At 32.6% G+C, this 26,782-nt stretch overlaps 1 protein-coding gene across 2 annotated transcripts; it reads right to left on the reverse strand.

Moving 5' to 3' along the window:
* Positions 1-354: 354 nt before the first annotated feature.
* On the reverse strand, positions 355-18,055 carry LOC124359395 (high mobility group protein I-like). Of its 2 annotated transcripts, none has more exons than XM_046812101.1 (3): positions 17,967-18,055; positions 2,029-2,263; positions 355-1,306 (listed from the first exon to the last, which is right to left on the reverse strand). In XM_046812101.1, the coding sequence occupies exons 2-3, from the start codon at positions 2,245-2,247 to the stop codon at positions 1,208-1,210; spliced, it is 318 nt and encodes a 105-aa protein (XP_046668057.1). In that variant the 5' UTR covers positions 2,248-2,263; positions 17,967-18,055; the 3' UTR covers positions 355-1,207. The 2 variants fall into 2 exon arrangements, with proteins under 2 accessions (XP_046668057.1, XP_046668056.1); XM_046812100.1 differs by lacking the exon at positions 17,967-18,055 and adding an exon at positions 16,598-16,737.
* Between the last annotated feature and the right edge of the window lie 8,727 nt (positions 18,056-26,782).

The following is a 26,782-nucleotide window of genomic DNA, read 5'->3' on the forward strand; positions in this document are numbered from 1 at the left end:
ATTTCTGTACCCATGTTTATATAAACTTTGTTCATTATTTTTACATGTAGAATGAAGTCCCAAAGTTTCTGCATATCTTTGTGAATCACCCTGTATAAAGTTAAAAAAAGGTATTACTCGCATCAGTGCTTTTGTTCTTTCTACAGAAAAGCATACACAGTCTTTTCTTTATAAGGCTTGGAAAACTTTAAACGGAAATCACTGATAGAAGCGACCGATTACAGCAATGAAATGAATAAATTTTCTTTTACAATGGCAACATTAGACATTCAATTGTATCATAGATTGGTAACCACCAAATACTCTCGAGTTTAATGCCTTTAACTAATGATTCAGTACCAAAAGTATTGCACATTCAACTCCAAAACACTTTTATTGCAAACATGTCCAAAGACTACAGTGTAGTGTGACTCACCATATACAATTAATTTTAATTACTAAAAGAAAACAAAACATTTTTTAGTAAAAAATTTACTATCTAAACATTTTTAACAGTACCTTACCGAAAATGATGAATACTCTAATATCTTGATAAGGCAAAAATATTATCGTCATGAAAAAGGGGAAATTAAATGAAAATAAATATATATATACAAATATCTATCTTTGTATTTATTTAGTTTAAAGTTCCATAGGAATGGATAATAAAGTTAATTTTACAAATTTATAAAACTAACTGAAGAAACAATTTTTTTTTATTTTAACGTTTCAAATTTCCCTTGTTTAGCTAGGTTCCACACCACTTACAGTTCTATAATACTTGAAGGTCTCAAACAGGTAAAATACATTCATAGATTATTAAAATATAGAAGATAAAATGAAATAGAATGAGCTGATTCCACACATACAGATGTAAACTATTTTTAAGACTATGCTAAAAACACAGATAAGAAACAAAAGGTTAGATTATTTTAGACAAGTTGTCACAACACGAAATTGGACTCATCACTAGGTTGAATTAACCTCTTCACACTCGATCTTTGTACTTCAAAAATATTAATAGGGTATGTTAAACAATTTTGTAATAGGGTCACAAATCTTCTTTCTTGCAAAAAATGTTGCATCAAGTCCAATTAAAACAAATCAACTCTAAACCTAATCACATGTCATATACAGGGAACACACTCATTTTATCCTAGTGATGTGATGCTGGGAACACAATTGGCCCTCACAGTTCAGAGAATTGTTCTTTTGTAGATTTAAATGTCTATTCATCTCCATTTTCTTCCTCATCACCTTCCTCTTCTTCTTCTTCAGACTTTTCTTCCTTCTTGGGCCTTCCACGTCCCTTTCCGGTACCCTTAGCCTGTTCAACAAGACCAATATTATGACAATGCTCAGCAAACACTAATGTAATGTTTGGACTTAATAGTTATAAGGCAAGGGAATGTTGGCTGAAACAAGTTGGTAATGGCATATAGTAGAGAAGTGTACTACAACACAATAGTGCTTTGATATCAAATTTGTTACAGACTTTTGATATTGACTTTTCACTCATATTATTTCTCTTTATTCTCTGTGAATAAATCAACACACAAAATTACCAAAAGATTGTGTATGTGTTGTGCGGGAGGGGGGGGGGAGGAAGTGCTACATATGCATATGTTACATGTTAAAATCTCAAATGATTGTACTGTTTATTTATTCTATTTTCAGATCGCCCATCATAAGGTCAGAAAAACTTCCAAAAACAAGGCCACTGATGTAGAATAGGTTTTAGAAATTGGATAATATCACAGAATCTTAAACCGGTATTTAATCTCAACAAATGTTTTAATAAGAAAGTAAGTATAACTAATGTAAACTTAGCTTGAGTAATAAGCTTGTATGAACGGACATAAATTTTACAATGAATGACTCCATGATACCCAAAAGAAAAATACCACAAGATATGGTCACAGATGGAGCATTTTAAAGCATTAGCCTCAAACACTCTTTAAATAGAATTCAAGTAAAAAAATCAGGGTATAATATTAACTACTGTGGAAACACATAGAAAAAAGAAAATTAATATAAACAACAACAAACCTTGGGTTTTGCTCCAGCAGCTTTCTTTCCTGTGCCTTTTGGCCTCCCCCTTCCTCTCTTGGCAGGTACTTCACCATCTTCCTTCTTGGGGGAATCTTTGGCAGGAGACTTCTCTGCTGCTGCCCTCCCCCTTTTCTTTGGTTCCTTCACATCTTCAGAAGCAGCCTTTGCCTGGCGGCCACGGCCCTTCTTCTCTACTGCTGCGCCATCATCAGACATTTTGTATTTAGTTTATCTGCAAACAAAGTAACATATTTAAAATAAATAACTCAGCTAACCTCCCAATTGTAAAAAATAACTAAACTTACCCTGCAGTGCTTGGAGTTAAGCTTGTTATTGTAATATTAGTTAATAGTTAATAATATATCGTTAACATAAACGTATCCTATAACTTGTGCCTACTTGTTTTAATAACTACCTTAAGACAAATGAATGTTTTACACATATTAAATTAAACCTTGGAATCTCACCTTTCTATTTCCAAGATTGCTTGTTAACATTAAACCTTAAACCAGTTATCATGTGAAGTTACAAATGATCAGCATATATATAAATTTTTATGTTCCGAAAACTAGTATATAGCTTATAAAAATGTTACTACGTAAACAATAAAATGTATTTTACATCATAGTTAAAATATCTTTTTAGTATGCAAGTTTCTTATCTTATAAATAAAAATGAATGGCGAAATGTGTTGGTAAGCGCTAATCTCGATAACGGCTGGACCAATTCGGTTAATTCTTCTTGTAAAATGTCCATTGAAATGCAAGGTATGTTTTTATGAAGAAAAAGTCAAGAAAAGCTACCTGATATATTTTGGAATTCAGAAAAAATTGTAGTTTTTACGTTTCATAATTCAAATTAAACTGGCACTAAACAGCTGTTGACAGCTATAGTTTGACAAACTTTCTGAAACATCTGTTTACATTTAAATTTTATCAATAATAAGTAAACAGTGCTTGATAGGTAGTAGTTTTTAACCGAAGTAGACATCTCGGTCCTACGTACGTATATATATTTTTTCTTCGTCAGAACAACAAGGCAAACTCTACTATGGTACTAGAAATATCTTATACCTGAAATATATGACAAGGACGGGAAATATACGCTTTTTGACCGAAGTAAGTTTATGAGACCTGTGTGATCCGAGATTGTTGTTTTCTTGATCGGGATGACAAGGCAGATTCAGCTGTGACGTTATGTATATCATTAATTAGAACCAGAAATGCTCCTACACGTGCCAAACATGATATAATAATTAAGTTAAACTCTGATACTATTTTCAATGAACTTGCCTACTAACATTTTATCACTTTCATAGAACTACATCATTTTACATCATAAGTGCTTTTACTAAGTAATATAAGGACTTCGGTTCTAAAGATTGCGTGTGAAGTACCGAGTAACAGCTATTTTTGTAATGTATTTATACCAATGAAGCATTAATGTAACTACTTCAATGTGCAAAACCGCAATAACAAACTAAAAATTAGAAACTACATTACCATAAGAATTTATTTACAGGTTTATATTTGTCCATTTATATATTTTATATAAGTGTTTGATATGCTATGATATTTTTTTGTCCATTTATGGGTGAATCTCACCAAATGTAGTAATTTAAGTCCTTGGCAATTTTTTCATAAATAAATATATTATTTTAGGTAAAAGTCTGTTATTTTATTTACCTAAACACCTTTCTTTAGCTCTTTAATAATTTAAAACAATAACTCATATGATTTACTTAATTATGCCATCTTATTGGAAGAAAAATACAAAATCGGTAACTGTCTTTGAGCTATCGTCTGCTAATTCACCTCAAAATATAAGTCATAAAACGTACGTTTTAAAATAAAAACTATTACTCAACAATACAGCTAAAGACAGTGGCTCAGAGAAACCAAAGTCCCTACAAAAGAAATTTAGTTCATTAATAATATTCAGTGCCTTTGGTCCCTTGTCACCGGGGAAGTCTACGTCAACGACCACTAAGCTACGATCCCGCGAAAAGTTAGCAAGACTTGATTTGAGCTGTAAAAATTACGTCTTTGTATGTGAGGTGAATGATATCGAGTTTACTTGCTGTTTTAGTGAAGATTGCATCGAATCCAGAAGCTTCAAACAATTAATATTCAGGTAAGAAACTATCAGTACCTTAATTCCTCAACAAGTCGGTAACGCTATTTTTTTGTAAACTATACAGTTAAAAACATTTCTGAAAGCTATCATATGCCGCCGTTATTAGTAAGGAACATACCCTCAATCTCCTAACCTTTGTTCTCAACATTAAACACGGCAGTACTAGGTTATATCTGAATATTACAAATCGGTGACGACGCACAAATCGGTGACAGTTAACGATGAGGTATAGCGTTATCGATTTGTTGGAAATACACTTCTAAACTGTGTGACTTGCAATAACTGTTGTTAAATAATTTTTATTTATATAATGTTTGAAAAGTTATGATTAAAATTCATTTTAATGTTATTTTTACTTTTCTAAATTAACGTGATTACTACGAATAGTATAAACAGCCTTTAACAGTTTTCATATGCTCTGTAGCATGTTGATTTAGAACAAACAATTGGATTATAAATTAACAACAACAAATTTGTTAAATTACTATTTATTGGCATATTGTAATTATAGAAACTTTTGATTTTCCTCAAAAATCTTAAATTAAACCAAATCTCTAATACATTTATTTTTAATTTAAAACATACGTTTTTTAAAAACTTTGCAACACTTTTCTCTGTTTTTGATTCTAGGTCGTGAAGAACCATGGTACGTTCCTCAAAGCTATCAAGCAAAGGAAAAGTATGAGAGACAGAAAGCATTGACAAAGGAACGTCAGCGAAGGTATAGAGAACGAATGAGTGAAGAAAAGAAAGAAGAAAAGAGGAAGTATGACAGAGATCGTCTTGCTCGATTGAAAGCAGAAAATAAAATAAAGACAATATCAGACATGACTCCTAGAGAACAAAGAAAAATGCGAAAGTATTGGAAAGAAAGAAATCTTTTAGAAGCCTGAAAAATAAATCACTGAAAGAAGTTACAGATACTCCCCCAGCTTCTCCTTTACAGGACGTGAGAGAGGAATCTGAACAAAAAAGAAGAGGGCGCAAAAAAAATCCGAAGAGACAAAGCAAAGGCCTATAGAACTATAGCCAAGCAACAAGAGAAGATTAAAGAATTAGAAAAAAAGTTAGGAAAGTATAAAAAGCGGTTGCACAGAGAGAAAAAAAAACATTTAATTGACTCATCCCCATCTCCAAGAAAAGAAGTACGTAATATACTAAGAGGTGAAAAAAGTCTCCCCGCGAGTGAGGAAACAATTGTTCTTGGGCTATGCCCTGGAAAAAACAGCTGAAGTCCCAAACAAAGGAAGTCGCACATTCAAAAATAAAAAAAAATCAAATATTACACAAAGTGGTCGGTAACCAAATATTGAAAAAATACCGAGTACAAACACACTTCAGAGATATAGTGCCTTATACTGCAAACAAAGTGATCGAAAACAGCCCCAGTACCTCTTTTGAGTATACACAGCCAACTAAAACTTCCATCACTAAAGAATTGTCTGAAAAATTAATGAAATTTTTTTTGAAGACGACCGTGTGAGCAAAATGTGCCCAGGGAAAAAGGAGTTTGTTAAAAAGGGTGGCATTAAAAAACAAAGAAGAATTCTATTGGACACTTTAATCTAATCTTCACAAAAAATTTCAAAAGGAGACTCATGGAAATATTTCGAAGGCATCATTCTGTCGTTCCAGACCCTTTTGGGTTACATTTCCCAAAATGATTGACAGGGAAACATGTGCCTGCCGTAAAACAACGCAAATATGGATTTGCTAATAAAAGCATTAAAATTAACTAATGTTATAGCGCAGCGTTCTCCTGCTGAAGTAGTGAAATTTGTTGTGTGTTCAACTGATAGCAAAAAATGCATGTTAAATATGTGTTCACAGTGCAAAAGTAATGAAGTCAAGTTCTGCTATGAAGAAGACTTTTTGGTTAAATACCAGAAGTGGAAAATGGTAGAAGAGCAAAAAGTAATAAAAAATGAAAAGAAAATTGTTAAGAAAACTGTCAAGGTGAAAGAAGTAGCTAAAGTATCTGTCTTAAAAACGTATTTAAAAAAAACGAGTTAGCTATCTTTAAAAAACATGTTTTTTACGCAAAACACCAAGCAGGTGCTCTAAAAACAAAATTGAAAATCTTTCAGAGGGAGAGCTTCTCTTCAGATTAGTATTTTTCTGAAAATTATGTATCCAAGTACGAAAAGGAAGTACAATCCGTTCACTTCGGTGCTAGTAAAAGGCAGCTATCCTTAAATACTGGTGTGTGGTATGCTAAAGTAGGTGACACCACAAAAACATCATGTTTTGCCTCTGCCTCCGATAACTTGGACCACCAAGCCCACGCCGTTTGGGGTCACATGAAACCTGTTTTTTTAAACGCATCCCAACAGTTCCCTGCAACTACCGCTGTTCATATATTTACTGACAGTCCATCTAGTCAGTATAGAAACAGGATAAACCTTTATTTACTGAAGACTCTTCTGCCAAAATACTTTACCCAAATGGAATCGTTCACCTGGAACTTCACTGAGGCCGGTCATGGTAAGGGGCCAATGGATGGGGTGGGCGGTACTCTTAAAAGGGAAGCTGATAAAAAGGTGTTACGTGGATCTGACATAACTTGTGCCAAAGATTTTGTGGATGCTCTTAGTAGTTTTAACATTGATTTGTATGAAATCCCATCAGCAGTTATAGAAGACTTAAAGTTGGAAGTGAATAACCTCAGCATACCCCTTATAAAGGGGATTTATGCAGGTTCATCAGTAACTTGTGGACTTTGTACTGGCATTATGTATTGTCGTACACTTTCTTGTTTTAAGTGTTCAGCAGAAACATCCTGTATACACTACAAACTCTCTGAAGTCTTGCCAACTGATGATCAATTATTAATTACTCAAAATAAGATCGATTCAAAACAAAAAAACCCCTCAAAATTGTCATTGATGACGTATTTACATCTTCAGAAGACGAAGAGTTAGCAACCACTATGACCAACCTGAATTAAAGGAACAAAAGGATTTGACCCAAATGTATATAAATGTAACACGAACAAGGAAGATTTTGCAAATAAAGTTACTTCTGGAGTTCATGTTTTGGTTGAATACAAAATTGACAAAGGAAAGAAATCGAAGATTGAACAATTTATTGGTGTATGTCAGAACGACCTCTCTCAAGAAGATGTCACCGTGATGGTTTTTGAAAATTTTGCAACAAAGATAACCAATTATATTTTGCTAATGAAAAAGATGTTGTTTCGGTTCATGGTGATCAAATTAAGGCCATATTACCAACCCCAACTGTAGTAATGAAAGGGAATCGGGTTTTTTACAAATTTAAAAAAGCAAATGTGGACTAACTAATTTTTTTAAATATTACTATTAAGTTTTTAAGTGTTTGTTTTCAATGAAGGATTTTAATATCACACAGGTATAATAATGTAACACACTTTATTGTATGAGTTGTAACAAAATATCCTTCTAATTTGTTATTATACTACACTACATTCAAAAGAAACTTTTCTCAAGCAAAATTTGTCAAGATGTAAACAGCATTGGATATTTTATTATTTTCTGTAATACTAACTATGCAACATAGTTTTCTAAGATAATTGTGTTAGTTACTAAGATATAATTATTGCATTACTTTTTTATATCAAGTGCTTTGAATTTATAATATTCTGTTACCCATGTTTTTCTCAAACTATGATATTAAATATTACACTAAGTAAGACGTTTTTTTCAAACAATTTATGTCCAGATATTGTTAACAGCATAGGAACATTTTATTATTTGCTGTAGTACTAAACTATGTAACATATCCTTTTAAGATAATCATATTAGTTATTAGTTTATAATTATTTCAATGGGGTTTTGTATAGAGTGTTTTGAATTTATAACACTTTGTCATCTAGTTTCCCTCAGAATATTCTTAAAAAACATCATCTTGACTATTGTCATTTGAGAGTATATGTTATAGATTATAAACATATAAAACTCACTGCGTGCTTTTTCTTACTCCTTATCATTAGAATTTCGTTCTGTCACTTTGATTATACAAATCGTTAACCTCGCGACAACTCGGTAACGGCTGCTACAAATCGGTGACGGGCTGCTACAAATCGGTGACGCTCGTGAAATTCGGCAATATTGAGGTTATTTTTATCTCTTATTTTTTTTAATCCTATAAATTTGTTTAGTGTTAAGAACTTAATCCTTTCATATTTAACAAGCTAGTTAAAGTACTTAAAGAATTTCGGGTTTTATTGCAAAGTTTGCAATGTAAATGACTAGATAGCTTACAGGTTCCACTTAAAAGGCATTAAAAATGGCAAAAATTATTACAAACTTTGTGACAGTAACTGCTTTCATAGTTTTAGGACTTCAAATCTTAAAACAATGATTAATTATTGGTAATAATTAATATTAATAACAATTTTATCGTGGATTTTTAAACGTTACTGATTTGTAAAAAAAATGGTGTCTTGAACTTTGTAAAAATTGAAAAAAAATAGAAATTATTCAAATTTAGCTCTGCTACTCACAAATAACTATTCCTTACAATACGTACTAACAGTTACACCAATAATAACAAACTTCTGATTTAATTATTTTTATTTCTTTTACATAATCATTTTCTCCTATTTTGTGAGATTCACCCTTATATATTTTATATAAGTGTTTGATATGCTATGATATTTTTTTTGCTAACAGTAAAAGCTGTATAAAAGTAATTTTTTCCTTTTTTTTCTTAGCACAGTATAATTTATAAAAAAATCTTTAATTAAAAAAAAACAACAATGTATATTTCAAATTTTGAATATTTTAAAACAAAAATGTGTACAATTTTAAATTTTGTAAAATCAGTCAAGAAAGAAAGAATTTATGAATAACAATCCACAACACCTATACAATACCTACCACAGTAATCTAACCCACAACACATAGGCATACCACAGTCCACTACTAAAGATTTATTATCTAAAAATAATCATACAGGAACCCTAATCACAATCTTTCCCATAACCAGATGCATATCTGGGAAACACTAATATTTTGTCTGGTAATCAGAAATGTTGAAGATCCTTAACATCGTGTGGGACTCAAACCCATGACTCCAAGGCTAACTCCTCCATATGAGAGTAGCGCCTTAAGACTATGCAGCCATCCTGACTTGATGAGAGGATGTACAGATAGCTCATTTACAATTTCAGTTTACATATTCTTGTCCCTTGTACTCCCGCCGACGATATCTGGTGTGTATCATCATGAAACGGAAATGTTTCGGCAAAGTAGGCCACTGGGTTAAAATTATACTTTCACAAAGTAAGAATAGGTTTGGTGAAATCCGCTCGGGTTCTCAACTAAAAATGTTAACTAGTAAACCATGCCACAGTGAATTATAGGTAGGTCATAACTACTGGAACTGTCTTGTTGTGACGCTATGATATTGGGTGTTACAGAACTCATACAACGAAAAAGTAAAATATTCCACTGCAACTGTCACGACTACGATACCACCACAGCTGATTCTTGACTGATACTGGAATCATGAGATAACGCTGATACTGTACGTTATATATGTGCGATTCTGCTATTTCAAATTTAATTACAACAGTTACAACCAAATTAGTTGCAGCCACGCATCTGTTTTAAGTAACAGATTCAGTTACTTAATATCAGTTTTCCTAGGCTCTTGAAAACAACTGCATCAGACTGATTGAAACAGTTTAGAGTAAATTGATGTGTTTAATAAATTTGAATTAAGTGTTGAAAAGAAACGAATGTGGAATAACATCTTGGAGAAATTCAAAAGCAGCTAAGCTTTGTTAGTTTCTGTAAATCAGCAAGATTTATACCATACACAGATGGACAAATGGGGATATGTAAATGACAACTAATTGCTTTATCATTTGAGGAAAAGAATACATTATAACTAGTACTTTGGATTCAGTTCTGCCAGAATTTTAAAATCCAAATTTAATTCTTACCAGATCCAAAAGTAGCCTTGCTTTTATTTTAAATAATTTTGACAAAATAAAATAAAAATATCCTACATAAAACAAATAAATTCCTGCATTGTTTAATTTTATTCTCACCTTTCTCCTCTCTCTCTCTCTCTCCAATTCTATTTGTTATCGCTAGAGATTTTATTTGTAATTAGCACTTTTTAAATCCGCTACAGTATTATTTTATTTTTCCTTTACAGATAATATTGATAACTAGTTAATACAGGTTTTAAAATTTGTCCTGTTTTGTTAATATTAAAATTTAATTGTGATCATACTTAAATTATTACACTAATATTTTAATAAAACCATCTTAACAGTAGCGTAGCCAGAAATTTCGTTCGGGGGGGGTCCGAAACCGGGGGATCCGTGGGACGTTTTGTGTGTTATTTGCCAGTGAGTTCACTGGTAAAAGGTAAATACCAAAAATATGGAGCTTTAGTAACTACAGTACGCCGTATAGAAAGTGGAAAGACGTAATAAGCAAATTCAACTATCACAGCAACTCTAGTACCACAAATTTTCTTGTATACCTACAGAAACTTTACGAAGTTTGATTCTGGCCGAGTAGAAGGCACCAAAGTGATGTTGGATTCACTGGATAAGAAAGAAAAAGAACAAAACAGAGCTTTCACTCAAGCTTATAATTGACACAACTATATTCTGTGGAGAAAATGAAATACCCCTTCGGGGACATTGGGCCACTGACGGCCGAAAACCCTTTAGAAAAGGAGGGCAATTTTCGAGCTTTGCTCGGGTACAGATCAAACTAATGGTCGGAAAATGCAACGGAAAAACTCTACTGATTAGAAGTTCGGCTACTTTGGATTTCACTGATTGAGGTATTTATGCATGAGTTATAATGACGATTTTTTGTATCATTACACTGTAGACGAGTATATAATTATCGGGAAAAAATATAAAAAATCACTTTCGGTCGGAAATAAAATGCACCTGAAAAACTCTAATGATTAGAACTTCAACTACTTCGGACTTCAGTTATTGAGGTAAACTAGGTATTTTTGATTGAGTTAGGACGACGATTTTTTGTTATCATTAAACTGTACTCGACTATCTATATAATTATCGAGAAAAAAATCACTTCCGGTCGGTAAATACGGTTGAAACGCTCTCTACAGATTCAAGTTTTAACGATTTTGGATTTCACTGGTTGGGTGGTTGAGGTAAAAGTGGTACAGTACTTATAATTATGTTAGGACGTTGATTTTAGGTAAATTCAATGCCGCCTAATAAATTTAATATATAATTATCGAGAAAAAAAAAAAAAAATAATTACTTCCGATTAGAATATACTAAGGTGAAATAATACCTCAGTCAGTGAAATCCAAAGTAGTCGGATCGTCTTATCAGTAGAGTTTTTCCGGCGTATTATCCGACCGGAAGTGATTTTTTCAATTTTTCTTCGATAATTATATAGGGATCAGTCGGCGTTCAATTGATACATAAAATCACTGTTCTAACATAATTATAAGTACCACTTTTATCTCAACGACTCAACCACTGAAATCCAAAATCGTCAAAATCTGAATCAGTAGAGCTTTTCCTCAGTATTTTCCAACCAGAAGTGATTTTATTGTTTTTTCTCGATAATTATATATGTATTAGTCGGCGTTGAATTAACACCTAAAATCAACGTCTTAACATAATTCTAAGTACCACTTTTACCTCTAACACTCAACCAGTTAAATCCAAAATCGTCAAATCTGTACAGAGCTTTTCTTCGGTATTTACCGACCAAAAGTGATTTTTTTCTCGATAATTATATAGGTACAGTGTACAGTTTAATGATAACAAAAATCGTCGTCCTAACTCAATCGAAAACACCACGTTTACCTCAATCACTGAAGTCCAAATTAGTTGAAGTTCTAATCAGTAGAGTTTTTCAAATGTATTTTCCAACCGAAAGTGATTTTCTATATTTTTTTCGATAATTATATACACGTCTACAGTTTAATGACACCTAAAATCAACGTCGTAACTTAATTCTAAGCAGTCATTTTACGTTCCCAAGACGAATTTGAACGAAGTGGTCGCTAATTTAAACTGTTTGCCGTGTTACGGTTCAGGTTACTTTGCGACGTCACGTGACCGCGCCTATACAAATACCGTTATTACACTACACTATCAGAAAGGCTGAGCCCAAAAGTATCGATTGATACTTTATGATTTCAACGAAAGGACAATTATATTTTAACAACGGTCACTTTAATAAATTAAATCAATCAACTGAATTGTTTGTAGACAAGATTAATGATAACTCTCCTTTTTTCTTCTGCTCTATGCTTTTAATATGTCTTAAAATTTCGGGGGGGGGGGGGGTCCGGACCCCCCCCTTCACTACGCCACTGCATCTTAAGAATAGAGGGACCATCAAAGAAGAGAGCATGATGGAATTTTGAGATGAAACAGTACTCATGAAATTTAATAGTGAATAATTATATATCCTCTATGAATATTTTTTTTAATTTGTTGTCATATCTTGGCGTTTTTTTATGCTCATAGTTTTTCTTTAATCCACCCTCAAGTGCAATTCATAAACCTGGTCTTCCCGCACCATCTCCCTGCCATCTTCAAACATGAATATTGATAACCTTTTTATCCTCCACCACCCAGAAACCCAGATCCTCAAAATCAATGGACTGAGTTATTCAAACCCATTAATAACTTGTATGCAATATATGGATGTCAGCAACTAAAGATTCCTTCTAGAAATGAAAGTATATCATTTTAACCCTTTTAGTGCTGCGGCATTGGTATATCTGAAAAAGCAGTACAAGCCTTGTAAATTGCCAACATTCATTGGCTTGACGATCTGTATTTAATATAGTACACAGTAGAAATATCCAAATAACCATATAGCTGCATTCAACATGTTTCTATGTACAGATTAATGCCTGTTGATTTTTCTTTTTTTCTTTGTAATGATAATTAGCTATGATGTTTTGGCCTATCAGCAAATGAATTCGTCAGATGTGAATTACACATTTGGTTAGCAGCACCGTTTTCTTCTTTCCATGATTGAGTTTTGATGTAATAACAAATCATAAAGTGGGGTATAAGTCTCACGATTTAAGTTATTGTGACATTAGTGTATTGTGGCAAAATATAATATTTATATTATGCATGAGTTTGGTTTTAACTTCATGGCTTTTCATGTACTACAAAACTCTAAAATATCTACAAAAATAATAGAGATGGGACAATTTTTTATAATTCAAAAGTTTAAAAATTTTTTGAGAACTTTGGTATAATCCTAGAGTACACCTTTTTCTTACCAGGGACCTAAAAACACTAATTACTACAAAGAACAGACTTTATTTGATTTACTATGAAAATTACCCACTCCACTGATGACCAAGGGCATTTGAGATTGGTACTTCCCGTCCTCAGATCACGTGCCAGACTGTCCAATGTGATCTGACGTCACAAGTTTGCTGATCTAGGATATGATCTAAGACCAGGAAAGTACCAATTGGAAATGCCTCTAGTATGCCATCAGTGTGAGCTTCAGTAATTCTAAGCAATTACTTGGTCAACCCCAAACCTTTTCATATTGTACTACGATAATCTAGAGATGTATGTGAAATTAAAAAAAAACATAATTTAGGCCCCGGAAAGTTAACGTAAACGAAAAATAATACTCAAATGAGCAGAATTTTAATCCAAATGAACAGTTTTTCTTAAATTTTGAGCTACAAATTAATTAGTTGTTATTGAGTTGAGCAGAGTGCCTCGGTCATCAGCGCAGGCTTCGGCAGCACAGTGCTGCCCCGCGCTGATATCAACGAAAGAAAAACATCCCTCGAGATAGTACCTGTCAGTAAAATATCAAATTCTAGAGGGCAAACTTTGTTGCGTTGCAAAACACTGTGTTCGTACAAAAAACGTTTTAACTTTTCCTGATCTTCACTTCAAACCGTCAAACTAAGTAACGTGTTCTCACACCCGTCACATAAAAAGGATTATCGGAGGAACCATTAGCCATAACGGTACTGTCACAACCGGCCTTCCACGCGTCTCCCACAAGCCACTGTTATCGCGTGGACTTTGAACCTTCTTATAGTTCGGCAACCTGTACAACGGCCTTGCGGGGCTTGAATTGTTTTTTGCTTTCTGAGAACATCCTTATGACCGTAGTAAAATATGAAAAGTTTGGGGTTGACCAAGTAATTGCTCAGAATCACCTGAGCTTCGATGACACCTTTCACCACCCCGCACTTCTGGTAAAATATGAAAAATATCCCTCGAGATAATAGCTAAATTCAAGCTCATATAACATGATTGCTCTTAATTTTCAATTTTGGTACTGCTTAGCATACTTATAATAACCTAATTATATAGCCTAATAACAAATAGTACATAGGGACAGTGGGCCTCCTTCTCTCCATCAGTTATTTTTGAGAGGAAGAAAACAAGAATCTATTGTCATAATGATAAGTAATTTTCACAGTAAATCGAATAAACAATGCTCTTTCTAATTATGTAGATTTTTAGGTCCTCAGTAAGTAAAACACTTTCAAAAATAGAGACCTCCAAATCGTACCAAAGTTATCGAATTTTGTACTATCACATGTTAAAAATAAATCATTTTATTTTAACCAAAAAATATATATTAATTTTTTTTTTACTGCTAAAAAAAGTAAAACAAAATTACGAAAATCTGTTGTTAAGTATAAATGGACAATTTTTTTTGTAAAATGTTTGCCTGTATATATAATAGCTGACATTGATGCCGGTTGCATCAACACTAAAGATGCTACACTGCACTGATGGTGACGGAACAAAAAACATCCCTTGAGACAGTATACTACATATCACTAACAGATCACAAGTCTGATCATTAATGCCCGAGACAGCAAATACCAATAACTCACTTAATTACATCCTAGGTGAGAATACGCCATTTTGCAATCTCCAACGACACGAGAGCACACAAAATACATTTAATTCACGATATGAAGAACTACATCATTCTCTTCAAATAAACTACAAAAATGTGACCAATTAAGAAAAGATAAAAATTAATAATAACATGATGTACCAAGGGAAACAAGATCAAAGTCAGATGAAAAAGTTATGAACAAACTTCACTAAGGAGGTAAAAACTAAGACAAAATGATGAAACATGACAAAAAACTGTAAAATGCAGTTGGTAGATCTTTTCTCCCCCCTATCTTTGTTTGCATGTATATGTGTATACAAAAATCCTGTTATACCATCCTTAGCTTATTACACCTCTCTCCATCACCTAGACCCCTCGGAATCACATTTATCAATATGTGAATATTTTTAATAATACAAATTTTAATTCATATTCTTAGTTACATTCAATATGATTTAGTACGATATAAAAATTCTTTATGGAACTAAAATAAAAAATTGTTTTATATACAGTGTAATATGCTGCATCACTTTTATAGTAGGAGTGTACATTTATTTATTCTTACGGTAATTATTTATTAAACTTAGGCCTAGTTTTGGTGACCCTTAACATTGATAACACAAAATTGCCATATCTTCAAGTTTTTTTTTTTATAAAAACGTGATTTGCAAATGTTTAGAATGATTGTTAAGTTACTATAGGAAACAACTTTTCTGTCCATCACCTAGGTATACATGCTAAGATAGTTACTCTCTCTTAAAGGAAATAAACAATAAGGGCTTCCATAAGTTGTAGACAATTACAACCATTCCATACTTGTGTTTCAACAAAGGCATAACCATCTCTTCCATTTAATACAAAAGTAAGCCTACTTTACCAAAAAAATAATTTTAATTTTTTTGTCTAAAATTCAAGAAGTGGGTTATTTATATCCTTCATCAGAGTTTATATGGGCTACATATTGATTAACACCATATTTAAACACAAGCTAATACAGATTATTAAGTGAACTGATTGTAACAAATCTAGGTAGATAACAATGTCAAATATTTTATATAGTTAGTTATAATTTTAGAAAGTTAAATCTCTCCAATTATTAAACCCATTCGAAATTATCAGTTCTCATTCTCAGTTTAGAGTAATGTCTACTGAGGGGATTTTGCCAGTATTGATCCAACTAGAATCCTTCAACTGAACATTTAGACAAGCCCACTTTATAATAATTACGTTTACGGTAACCAAAATAATGGTACAATAAAAACAAATTGCGTATTGTTTGATTTAAACCGAAAGAAACTAAAAACAACTGCATTTTAATTTAAATATTTATTAGTGAAAAACAAATGCCGGTGCCCGGGAAGATGAAGCTCCCAAATAAACTGTAACTATAATGGACGCCAATTGTAGTATACAGACCCTAGCCTACGAATTTCATTTTCAATAAACCTAAAGATGAACCGTAAAAATCTCCCAATTTTTTAGTAATAACATTAAAAAATATGTTACCTGTAAAAAAATGTCTTACAGCACGACAAAATTTCTTAAATTTACAATTAAATTTAGTAAATATTACGCTTTACCTGCAAACCAAAGTAGCAGTGTTGGAGGCGCGAGATGCGAGAGACCGTTACAACCACTAATGCCAACCCAACAGAGACAAAATCCACTAGCCAAACTGCCGCTTTATGGCGGGAAACTCAAACACGTGAAATCCCAATTTCAATCTTTGGTTCCAGGCTAACATAGAATGTAAATATTTGTTGATAATTTAAAAAAAAATACAAACCTAAATCTTATACAATATTATTATTTTACCTAATATTTGTTAGAACTTTATTTAAGGTACATTGTTAAATACTTTTAACCCAGAATGCAGATGACCATTAAGCAGAAAGCTGACAATCAATTCAAATCGTACTTGGGTATTACTCTTAACATATTATGGAAGATATTAAGGTAAATACACCAAAAGGTGTGAATCATAGCATTTTATCTAATGGAATATAGATACTGATAATGTTTTTGTTTTAGGTTTACAAGGAAAATTACACAACCAAGATTATAATTTAAGTAGTAATTATTTTTTTATTTATTTCATTAATACCGAAAATGTACTTAATTTAAATTTGCCATGCATGATAAAAGGGGAAATAGGGAATCAGATGAACATTTTTAAATTTCTTATTTAAAGTTAAGAACCTAGGATGGTTCTCTCTTAAGACTATTAAAATTAATTGATATCATGCAATAAGAATATTCTATTAGTAGTATTTTATATTTTACATTTGAGAGAAAACTAACTAGTTTTCTGTTGTGTATATAGCTTGTTACAGTGGTAATTCACATAGATTTTAGCATTGTTTATAGTCTTTCATAGATTTTAAAAACTTGCTCTAGAATATAATAAATAGGCAAATAGCTGAAAGTCGTTTTCTTGATTTTCAAAATTGCAACAAGTATATATTTTATATAGTTATCTTTGCATGGTAAAAAGGGCTGAATTAACACTTAATACGTGTAGTTTATCTGGCTGTATAAATGTGCAGTTCATAAAATTTTGTTGGAATACTTAATTGGCTTACTTGTCATCAATAACAATTTGTGGATTATTAAATATCACACAAGGAAAATACCCTTTGTTACAAAACAGTTTTCTTTTATTATAACACGTTTACATCCACAATACTGTAATACTAAAATTAAATGGCTTTTTTAACTAGTTAAATTCTTCTGTTGGTTTGCCGCCTTTACTGAGAAGCCATTACCGATCTTCTGTCCTTTACAAAGAAAGACATTAAAAATTTCATTTCTAATTATTATGAGCTACACAGGTGAAATGAACCCAAGAAAATTTGCAAACAAAATTATATTACATGCCAATATATTTTTTAAAAAATACAAAAATCTATACTGACTGTAATAAAATTTAATCACAAATTATTTCCTGACCTGAAATTCTGGGATCGCAAACAACGGGTGTACCGGCAAGCAAGAGGCTGAGAACAGGGTTGCCAAAACAGAACAAATACCACTATAGCGTGGAAAGGCTTAGGAAGAATGGGAATACACAACTGTATCCATTTGAGTGTAACTTTACCAGCCAGTAACTAGTTTCATAAGAGTTATATTTATTGAAGTTTATGTATAAAAAACGGTTATGGTAACTTTACATACTTCAACTAGATCTAAATAAATTTAAAATATGTCTGCCCAGCCTCATCAAATTATAAATGTATAAATTGCCAGAAACAGTATAACCCGTTTACATATAACCCGTCAGTCTACGTTTAAGGTCCCTCGGACAAACGTAAAGAAATAAAAATGCTTTAAATAAAACATTTTAATGCAGTTTAGGATGTAGATAACTGTTTTTTATCTAGAAAAGAGATGGGAAACCCTTTTCTAAGACTTTAGTGAATGACAGTAACGTTGGTCTATAGTTGCTGCTAACTTCCATTTCCCCCTATATGAGCAAAGGAATCATAATCGCAAATTTAAGAGCCGACGGTAGTAAAATGGCATTGAGGTTCACACCATTACAATAATTTTAAACATCAAATGGTCATAAGTTTTTGTTTTTTGTAGTATAATTTGTTAAATATTTCACTTTAAAGCTGTGTTTCAAACGGTTTTTGGTTTCACTTGGAAAGTTCACACTGCTTCAATATTTTAAATGGCGAAGTATATAACGTATCAGATTTAGTTATGAATAACCAATAAAACCCCGATTGAATACGTTTTATAAATCATATCTTTAACATTAGATATCTCCCCAGAAAGTAAGCCCCAAACTATTTTTCGACATAGTTTCCACCGATGTTCAGAAACTTGTCGTAGCGGGTGATCAATTTGTCTATACCCTCTTTGTAGAATGTTCCTTGACAAGACTCCACGGCAGTTTTCACTTTATCGTCGGTTTCAAAGCGTTGACCGCCTAGCTAGCTCTTCATGTGCAGGAACAAGTTATAGTCAGGGCTGTATGGTGGGTGATCGAACTGCTCCCATGAAAATTGTCGAACCAATGTTTGAGTGTCACTAGCGGTATGGGGCCGAGCATTGTTATTGAGCAACACAATTCCGTTACTGAGCATTCCTCACCGTTTGTTTTGAATTACCCGCCTTAGTTTTCTTAAGGTTTCGCAAAACCTTGCCGCATTAATGGTTCCACCTCTTGTAAGAAAATCAATCAAGAAAATGCCTTACCGATCCCAAATGATAGTGCACATAGTTTTTTGTACAGTTATTGTCGTCTAGAACTTTTGTTTCAACGGGGATTGCGTGTGTCGTCACTCTATTGACTGATGCTTGGATTTCGGTGTGACATGACGGACCCAATTTTCTCACAATTTCAATTAAAAAATCCTCAGCATCATCACTGTACCATGTGAGAAAAGTCAAAGCACTTCCGAGTCTCTTAGTTTTGTGCACTTCATTCAGCACTTTTGGAACCTATCGGAAATACATCTTGCGATAACCTAAGCGGGCCGTAACAATTTCGTACAAAAGAGTGCGTGCCATTTGTTGGAAATCGTCAGATGGCGTTGTCATAGTGAAATGTCTGTTCTCTTGGATTTTGTTAGTCAACTGCCATTACCAGATCGTCTGTGACGAGAGAAAGCCGACTAGCTCCGATTCTCATTATTTTTTTAACCGCCATTGACCATTCTAATCCACTTTCTCAAAATTCCTTTACTCATCACGTCTTCCCCGTAAACAAGTTGACGATTTATTTCAGCCGTTTTCACTTTCCTTGCGTTCAAAAATCTTGTTACAGAACGAATTTCACAATCGGCGGCGCGATCACTAACTGTCTTAAACATTTTTAACGTTCAGAGAAAACTGAAAACACAACGTAGAATAACTAAATGGCGTGAGTAGCCAGTGAACAAGGACGACTAGTGCGCATGAGTGGAACACCAATTACCACGCTACGATGGCAGTAGAATGTAACGGTACTTACTTTTTGAACACGCCTCGTTTAAAAGCTAACCTTCCTACTAACAAGGTTTAAATTTAGAACTTGATAAAATTATTAATAACGCACAGAGCATTTTGTACCCCTAATGGTAACGTCTCGGTATTTGACTAAAGATTTTTAAGAAGTTCTTGTCACAGCACTTATCTTTATTTTTATTAAACTAATTTATTATATTTTAATTTCTGTAGATAAATTTATTGTTTGACATTTATTACGCATATTTTGTTATATGTATTGCTATTAAATTTTTTATATCTAATCCATATTTATTGTTGACCATCCTTACAGTATGATTATTGTGTAAATAACTATTTACCAAGAAGTTTACTTGTGTAGAATTAAACTAAAAAGAGAACGACGCACCAGGTGTCAAGCAACAGGGCTCCATAAGTTGCAAGACAAATTTCAAATCAATATAGCTTATGTCATTCTCTAAATGTTCTGTGGATAGATAGAACGACATAAATCATAAAGTCTTACATCTTCCCAGCAGATAAAGGACAATTTGTGTTATAGCAGTGTACAAATAAAATGTCATGTAAGCTATCATCAGTACTACAGCGTAAGAGTATGGTGAAGTCAAATACTGTCACAGACTTTTAACATCGACTCCAGTCTATTATATTTTCTTTTTACTTTATATATAGTCACTTGTTAAAATGGACGTGCTAATTCACAATACATGTGAATGGATATGGATTGGTTGTGATATTTCCCTACCCATTCCCACCTAATTGCATCAATTTTAAAACGTGCAAGATATTGTAGATTCACCATTCCTTTGTGAACTTCGGAAGTGAAACGTTGTTTTTTACTGAACGTGTGGTTGCCCCTAACGTTATCCTGTTCTTTAATATTGTGCTTTTAGTATTAGGGTAAATTCAAAATGTAGTTCTCTTCTTTTATCTGTTATTCATACACTAACAACATATTATATAATTCAGTCTTTCTTATAGCTTAAAAGTTCGTTCAAATTAAAGTACACACATTTTCACATAAACCTGCTCTGGCCGGACCTGACATGGAGGATCTGGCGTGAGTAACCTCAAAGATGAGGCTATGCAAACCCAAATTGCAGTTGAATCCATTTTATCAGACCATGAATACTGTAATACAGACATTAACAACACTGAAAGTAACGAACATAAATAATTAAAAAGAACACATAACCTTTTTGAACCCGAATACAAAAATCAAAACCCACCTGAGATTAAAAGACAATTTTCGAAAATGTACTAAAAATGTGACAATCAGGGTTCTTCGACGTCATTATCGAAGATAAAGAGAAAAATAGGTTAACGCTTTCTGCATAGGGAAAATAATCAAAACACATTACAAAGATATCAAATACATAAACAGAGCACGAACAAATCTCGGTTATATATGAAAACTGCGAAGCTGCCAACAGCTTAGTTGATTCACTGTACATTCCATCAGATTTTTTTCTGTAGGCATGATACATGTGGAGCGAGATATATCTGAAGAGGAAATCCTCACAGATGCAGAACATGATTATAATATTATTCTAATCCAAGTAATCAAAAGACGTGTCAATAATGAACTGGTATATACGTATGTCAAAATTACTTTTGAATCTGATAGGTTACCAGACTACATTAAATTAAATTATCTTCGGATGAAAGTGGATACTTTCAATATGCCAGTTAAGCAATGTTATCTCTGTTTTGGTTATTGCTATGTAATCAGTAAGCCCTGCAACAATAGGGTATGTAGAAATTGTGGAGAAAACCTCCATTCTGATTAATGTCAATCACCCCTAAAATGTATACATTGCTCTGGCTCACACAGTTGGAATTCAAAACTTTTTCCTGAATATAACCGTCAAAGAAACATTAAAAATAGAATGAGCTACATGAAGGAGGGTTATTTCACAGCTAGCAAATACTTTCCTATTTACTACAAGAATGTTAGAGATAATTATATGAAACCAAACTCTTATGCAAATGCTGCTAAGGGTACAAATTATGATACAAACTTTCCTGAGCTCGCACCAAATAATTACAAATCAAATTTTCAATCATTGGAAACTAGCAGTAGGTCTTCACCTTTAACAGATGATTATCCTTCAGAGCTTAATAGCCTGTACACTTAAAATAGTCATTCCACAGGAAAGAATAACCCCAATGTATTCCAACATAAAAATACTAATAGTAAGGCAAGTTATAAAAATAGTTCTTATAAACACAATGCCATGAACACAAATCAAAATAGAAATACTAGGCCTAACTTTTCAGATGAACATAAGCTAATACGTATAATCAAAATTCCAGAAACTCCACTTGCAATAACACATGATAGAAGACAAATGAATGCTTTGTTTAAAAAGAAAATTGAGGAGAAAAAATAAACTGCTATCTAAAACTGATATTTTCAACCAAAAAATATTTTGATGACTTTTTAGCCTCACTTGAGTTTTGGGAAGTCAATCCCAAAAATATGAGTACTAGTAGTAGTGTTACTGGTAAAACACTGAAACAAAACACAAATAAGGGTACTAGTAAGTTACTTGTACTTACTGTACTTACTTAGGTTAAGTAAGTAAGTATCAAGCTCCAATAAGAACTCTTTTCACAGTCGGAAAAACATATTAAATTATTTAAATTTAATTCAATCGAATGCCTGATCAATTAAACATAAATGGTCGGAATTTATACACACAATTATTAAAAATAATATTCATATAGCATTAATTCAAGAAACTTGGTTAACAGAAAGTGATAATATTAAAGATAACAATTACAATATGGAAAACGTAAATAGATTAGAATCCAACATGGAGGAGTTGGATTATTATTACATAAGTCAATTTCATACAGTGTTATAGCTAGCTACAAGTCCAGTATCATACCGTTAATTAGAATTGAAATAGATAATTATAAGAAACCAATATATATTGTAAGCCTTCAAGTAACAGAAGTTTTTGGGAAAAACTAATATTTAATATGGATCAAGGTTTCTCATTACATAGTGAGAATTTTAATGCTCGCCATCCTAGTTGGGGTGCAAATATAACAAGAGGAAATGACATCTTTAAAGAATATAACAATGCTTTATTTATTTATTCTACTCAACGATTATAGTCACACGACAATACCTACTCTATATCAGCAATCGTCTGCCATTGATTTGTCTTTCGTGACACACAGTATACACTCATTACAACAATCATGGGAAGTAGACAAGGATGCTATGGAGAGTGATCATTTACCTATTTTTATGAAATTTAATATTACAAGCCTAATGCACAATACTAACCTACATTTTATTACAATTAATAATAATAAATTTAACATTATAAAAGCTAACTGGCCACTATTTACTAGTATTATAGAAAGTAACATAAATAGGTTACAACAGATTACTCCTCAAAATAAATTAAGAGAAACTGTATAGGATAATCACAGAGGCATGTGAGTTATCAGTACCTAAAATTAAATCACCATTAATTAATAAGAAAGGGTTTTCTCTGAAAACATGATGAACAAATAACTGTTCTCGAGCTATAACACAAAGCAGACTGGCATTTACCATTTTTAAAAAGCACATGAGTGCAGTAAACTACCATAGATATCAATTAGCTGCAGAAAAAACTAGAGAAGAAATTCCGTTTGCTGAAGATTCAGTTAGGAAAAAACATGTCAGGACATACAAGAAAAAAGATCTAGTTCATATGCTTGGATAATAGTAAGAAAATTAAAAGACAGCAGTAATAAAACATTTATAAATAATAATGAGGAATTCAGTGAACATTTTATGAAACATATACCAGATTATGTACCTCAGACTATTGAAGTACAAAGTGTTAATCTAAATTAATTGTGGACATAAAAATGATTCATTAGAACAAAACGTTACTTTGAAGGAATTAATAATTGTTATCAAAAGGAAAAATAAGGATACATCCCCTGGCTTGGATGGTAAAACTTATAAAATACCTTCCACAAATGCACTTAATACGATTTTGGAAATTTTTAATAATATTTGTAATGGGAACGTAGACATACCATTAACATGAAAACATTTCCGGATTATCGCTTTACTCAAACCAGCAAAAGATAAATATTTGCAAGAATCGTATTACATCACTGATACCTTGTCTTGTCCCCGAAGGGGTATTTCATTTTCTCCACAGAATATAGTTGTGTCAATTATACGCTTGAGTGAAAGCTCTGTTTTGTTCTTTTTCTTTCTTATCCAGTGAATCCAACATCACTTTGGTGCCTTCTACTCGGCCAGAATCGAACTTCGTAAAGTTTCTGTAGGTATACAAGAAAATTTGTGGTACTAGAGTTGCTGTGATAGTTGAATTTGCTTATTACGTCTTTCCACTTTCTATACGTACTGTAGTTACTAAAGCTCCATATTTTTGGTATTTACCTTTTACCAGTGAACTCACTGGCAAATAACACACAAAACGTCCCACGGATCCCCAGGTTTCGGACCCCCCCCGAACGAAATTTCTGGCTACGCTACTGCTTCCAGTACTAGTAGATAGAATGTCTAGCCTAGTCATCCCAACAAAATTTATAGTCTACTGTCATAACTGGCTTATTAATAGAAAATTCAGTTTTATCAACCTAAAGGATATCATCACAAGAACAACTAACAGGGGCTTACCTCAAGGCTGTACTCACAGTCCTATATTATTCTCTTTGTATATATCAAGCATAAAGTACAGCTTACCACTTCAGATAAAATCTGTGTAATATGCAGATGACATACTTTTATATTCTGCACATAAAAACTCAAGACAGTGCACAATAACATGCAACAAGCCATTAATAAATTAAGATTTCTTGACCTTTTACACTTAGAATTAAATCCTAATAAGAGTAATATAATATTCTCTAGAAAAACACATTGTTCAATATTTCTATTCATAACCAATGTTCAACACTATTGTTGTTACAGTTAAAATACTAGACATATGTGTAGACAAGTTAACATTTAAAAAACTTACAAATTATATACTGCAACAATGTAAGGATTTAAACATCCTAAAATCTCTTAGTTGTATAAATAATGAAGCAGATTTTATTTTGAAAATTTACAAAGTCTCATAAGAAGGGAATTAGATTATGGTTGTTTTCTTATGGACACTGCACCCATGAAAAACAATATAAGTAAAACTGATTCTGTCCTATCCAAAGTTAAGCTAAAGAGTTGCTCTTGGGAGCTTTTAGGTCTACTCATATAGTTACTCTACGTGCAGAAGCATCAATAATTCCCTTAAAATTAAGAAAAACTTAACAGCTAGCTTTGCTAACGGTTCTGAATACACCAAAAATGGGCTTTTAAGGAACCCCTTTTCCTTATTAGTGAAAAATATAAACCTAATTGTTAATCAAGTGTAGGTTATAATAAAATCAGTAAATGTCAAATTCCATGCCGCCTCAACGTACCCTATTATTTCAGTAACAGGTGGGCTGAATGATTTGGCGTTTTCATAACGTCTTTCTGGTATTAGGTTACTAAGTAAAGCGGCTTATAGACGGGGAGAGTAGAGACAGCAAGTTACTGGCGGCCAGTACTTGACAATACGTTACTTTCCACCAATTTCCATTTACACAGGGAAAGTTATTGGCAGCAAGTATATCGGTTGTATTGTCGGCCAGTAGGCCAGTCTGTTGTGAAATCATGTCGGATTGTGATGAAGAATATTGCGAAGCTTTTAATGAAGCAATTCAAGATACAGCCGAGGCTATTACCGTGCAAGCAATGAGGTTAGGAACAGAGTTCTAGTAACGCTTGCCTGGTATTACGTTACTGAGAAACCAATAATGTAGTGGAGTGAGCTGGATGGTATACAATATCAGATTTAAATTAATAATTATAAATAAATAAAATATATTTATATAGATTTATAAAAACGTAGTTTCCACTTGTTTCTGAAAAAAAAAATAAAACAAACCTAACTTATTCTCATTCAACTATTCGTTCCCATTTATCATTAATTATAAGTAGTCTACTAATTTAAATAATTCATTGTAGTGAGTTAGTTAAGTGTTTGTATACTAACCAATAATTGTATTATGCGGTAAAGTTTTTAAATAACTAGTTTGTAAATAGTATATATCAAAGTAGTCTACGATTACATTTTATTTACTTAGTTTAATTTTAGTATAACTTGTCTATATTACTTACTTACTGCCGGGGCGTAACAAATCTCAGTCGATTCTTTGCCTCGTCGATAGAACTTGTCTATATTGCCCCACACAAATAGATTTAGTCTGACTCATACTTGCAATCTTATAACGTCAGTTCAGTAACAGCATGATGCTCATACCGAACGTTGGTCGGCTGGTAACAGGTTACTGAAACGCAATACTAACTAACCACGTTATTTTGTTAGTAGGCTATTAACAAATAGCAGTATTTCCAATCTCTTATGAAGAAAACGGGATTTTCCGGACTTTTACCATCGTTCAAAGAAACAAAAAATCAGTAACACAACGTTTCGAGATCTGCAATCTGATCTCTTCTCCAGGTAAATAACTAACGTAATACTTAATTACAAACATTAGATTACCATCTATTCAGAATGTTTGTTTACATTTTAACAAATAAGGGACAACCACAGCAAGATCTTGTGTACTACGAGGCAGCATGGGTTTCCCCAACACCTGTTAGCCTTTTCTGCAAACTGTGAGAAAAAAGTAAAGATGCACTGTAGCTGGACTGTGATTTAGTGATGAAGAAGCAATACTGTGTACAATGTTACATACAGATCAAAATGTGTTCATCCAATAAACAAAAACACGATACC

This window comes from Homalodisca vitripennis, chromosome 4 (genome assembly GCF_021130785.1).
Source record: "Homalodisca vitripennis isolate AUS2020 chromosome 4, UT_GWSS_2.1, whole genome shotgun sequence".
Classification (NCBI taxonomy): domain Eukaryota; kingdom Metazoa; phylum Arthropoda; class Insecta; order Hemiptera; family Cicadellidae; genus Homalodisca; species Homalodisca vitripennis.

Excerpts from the sequence above, each read along its gene's own strand:
- LOC124359395 (XM_046812101.1), bottom strand. The coding sequence starts at position 2,247 with ATGTCTGATGATGGCGCAGCAGTAGAGAAGAAGGGCCGTGGCCGCCAG. Across the intron at positions 1,307-2,028 it reads CTGCTGGAGCAAAACCCAAG|GCTAAGGGTACCGGAAAGGG; the intron begins GTTTGTTGTTGT and ends CTTGTTGAACAG.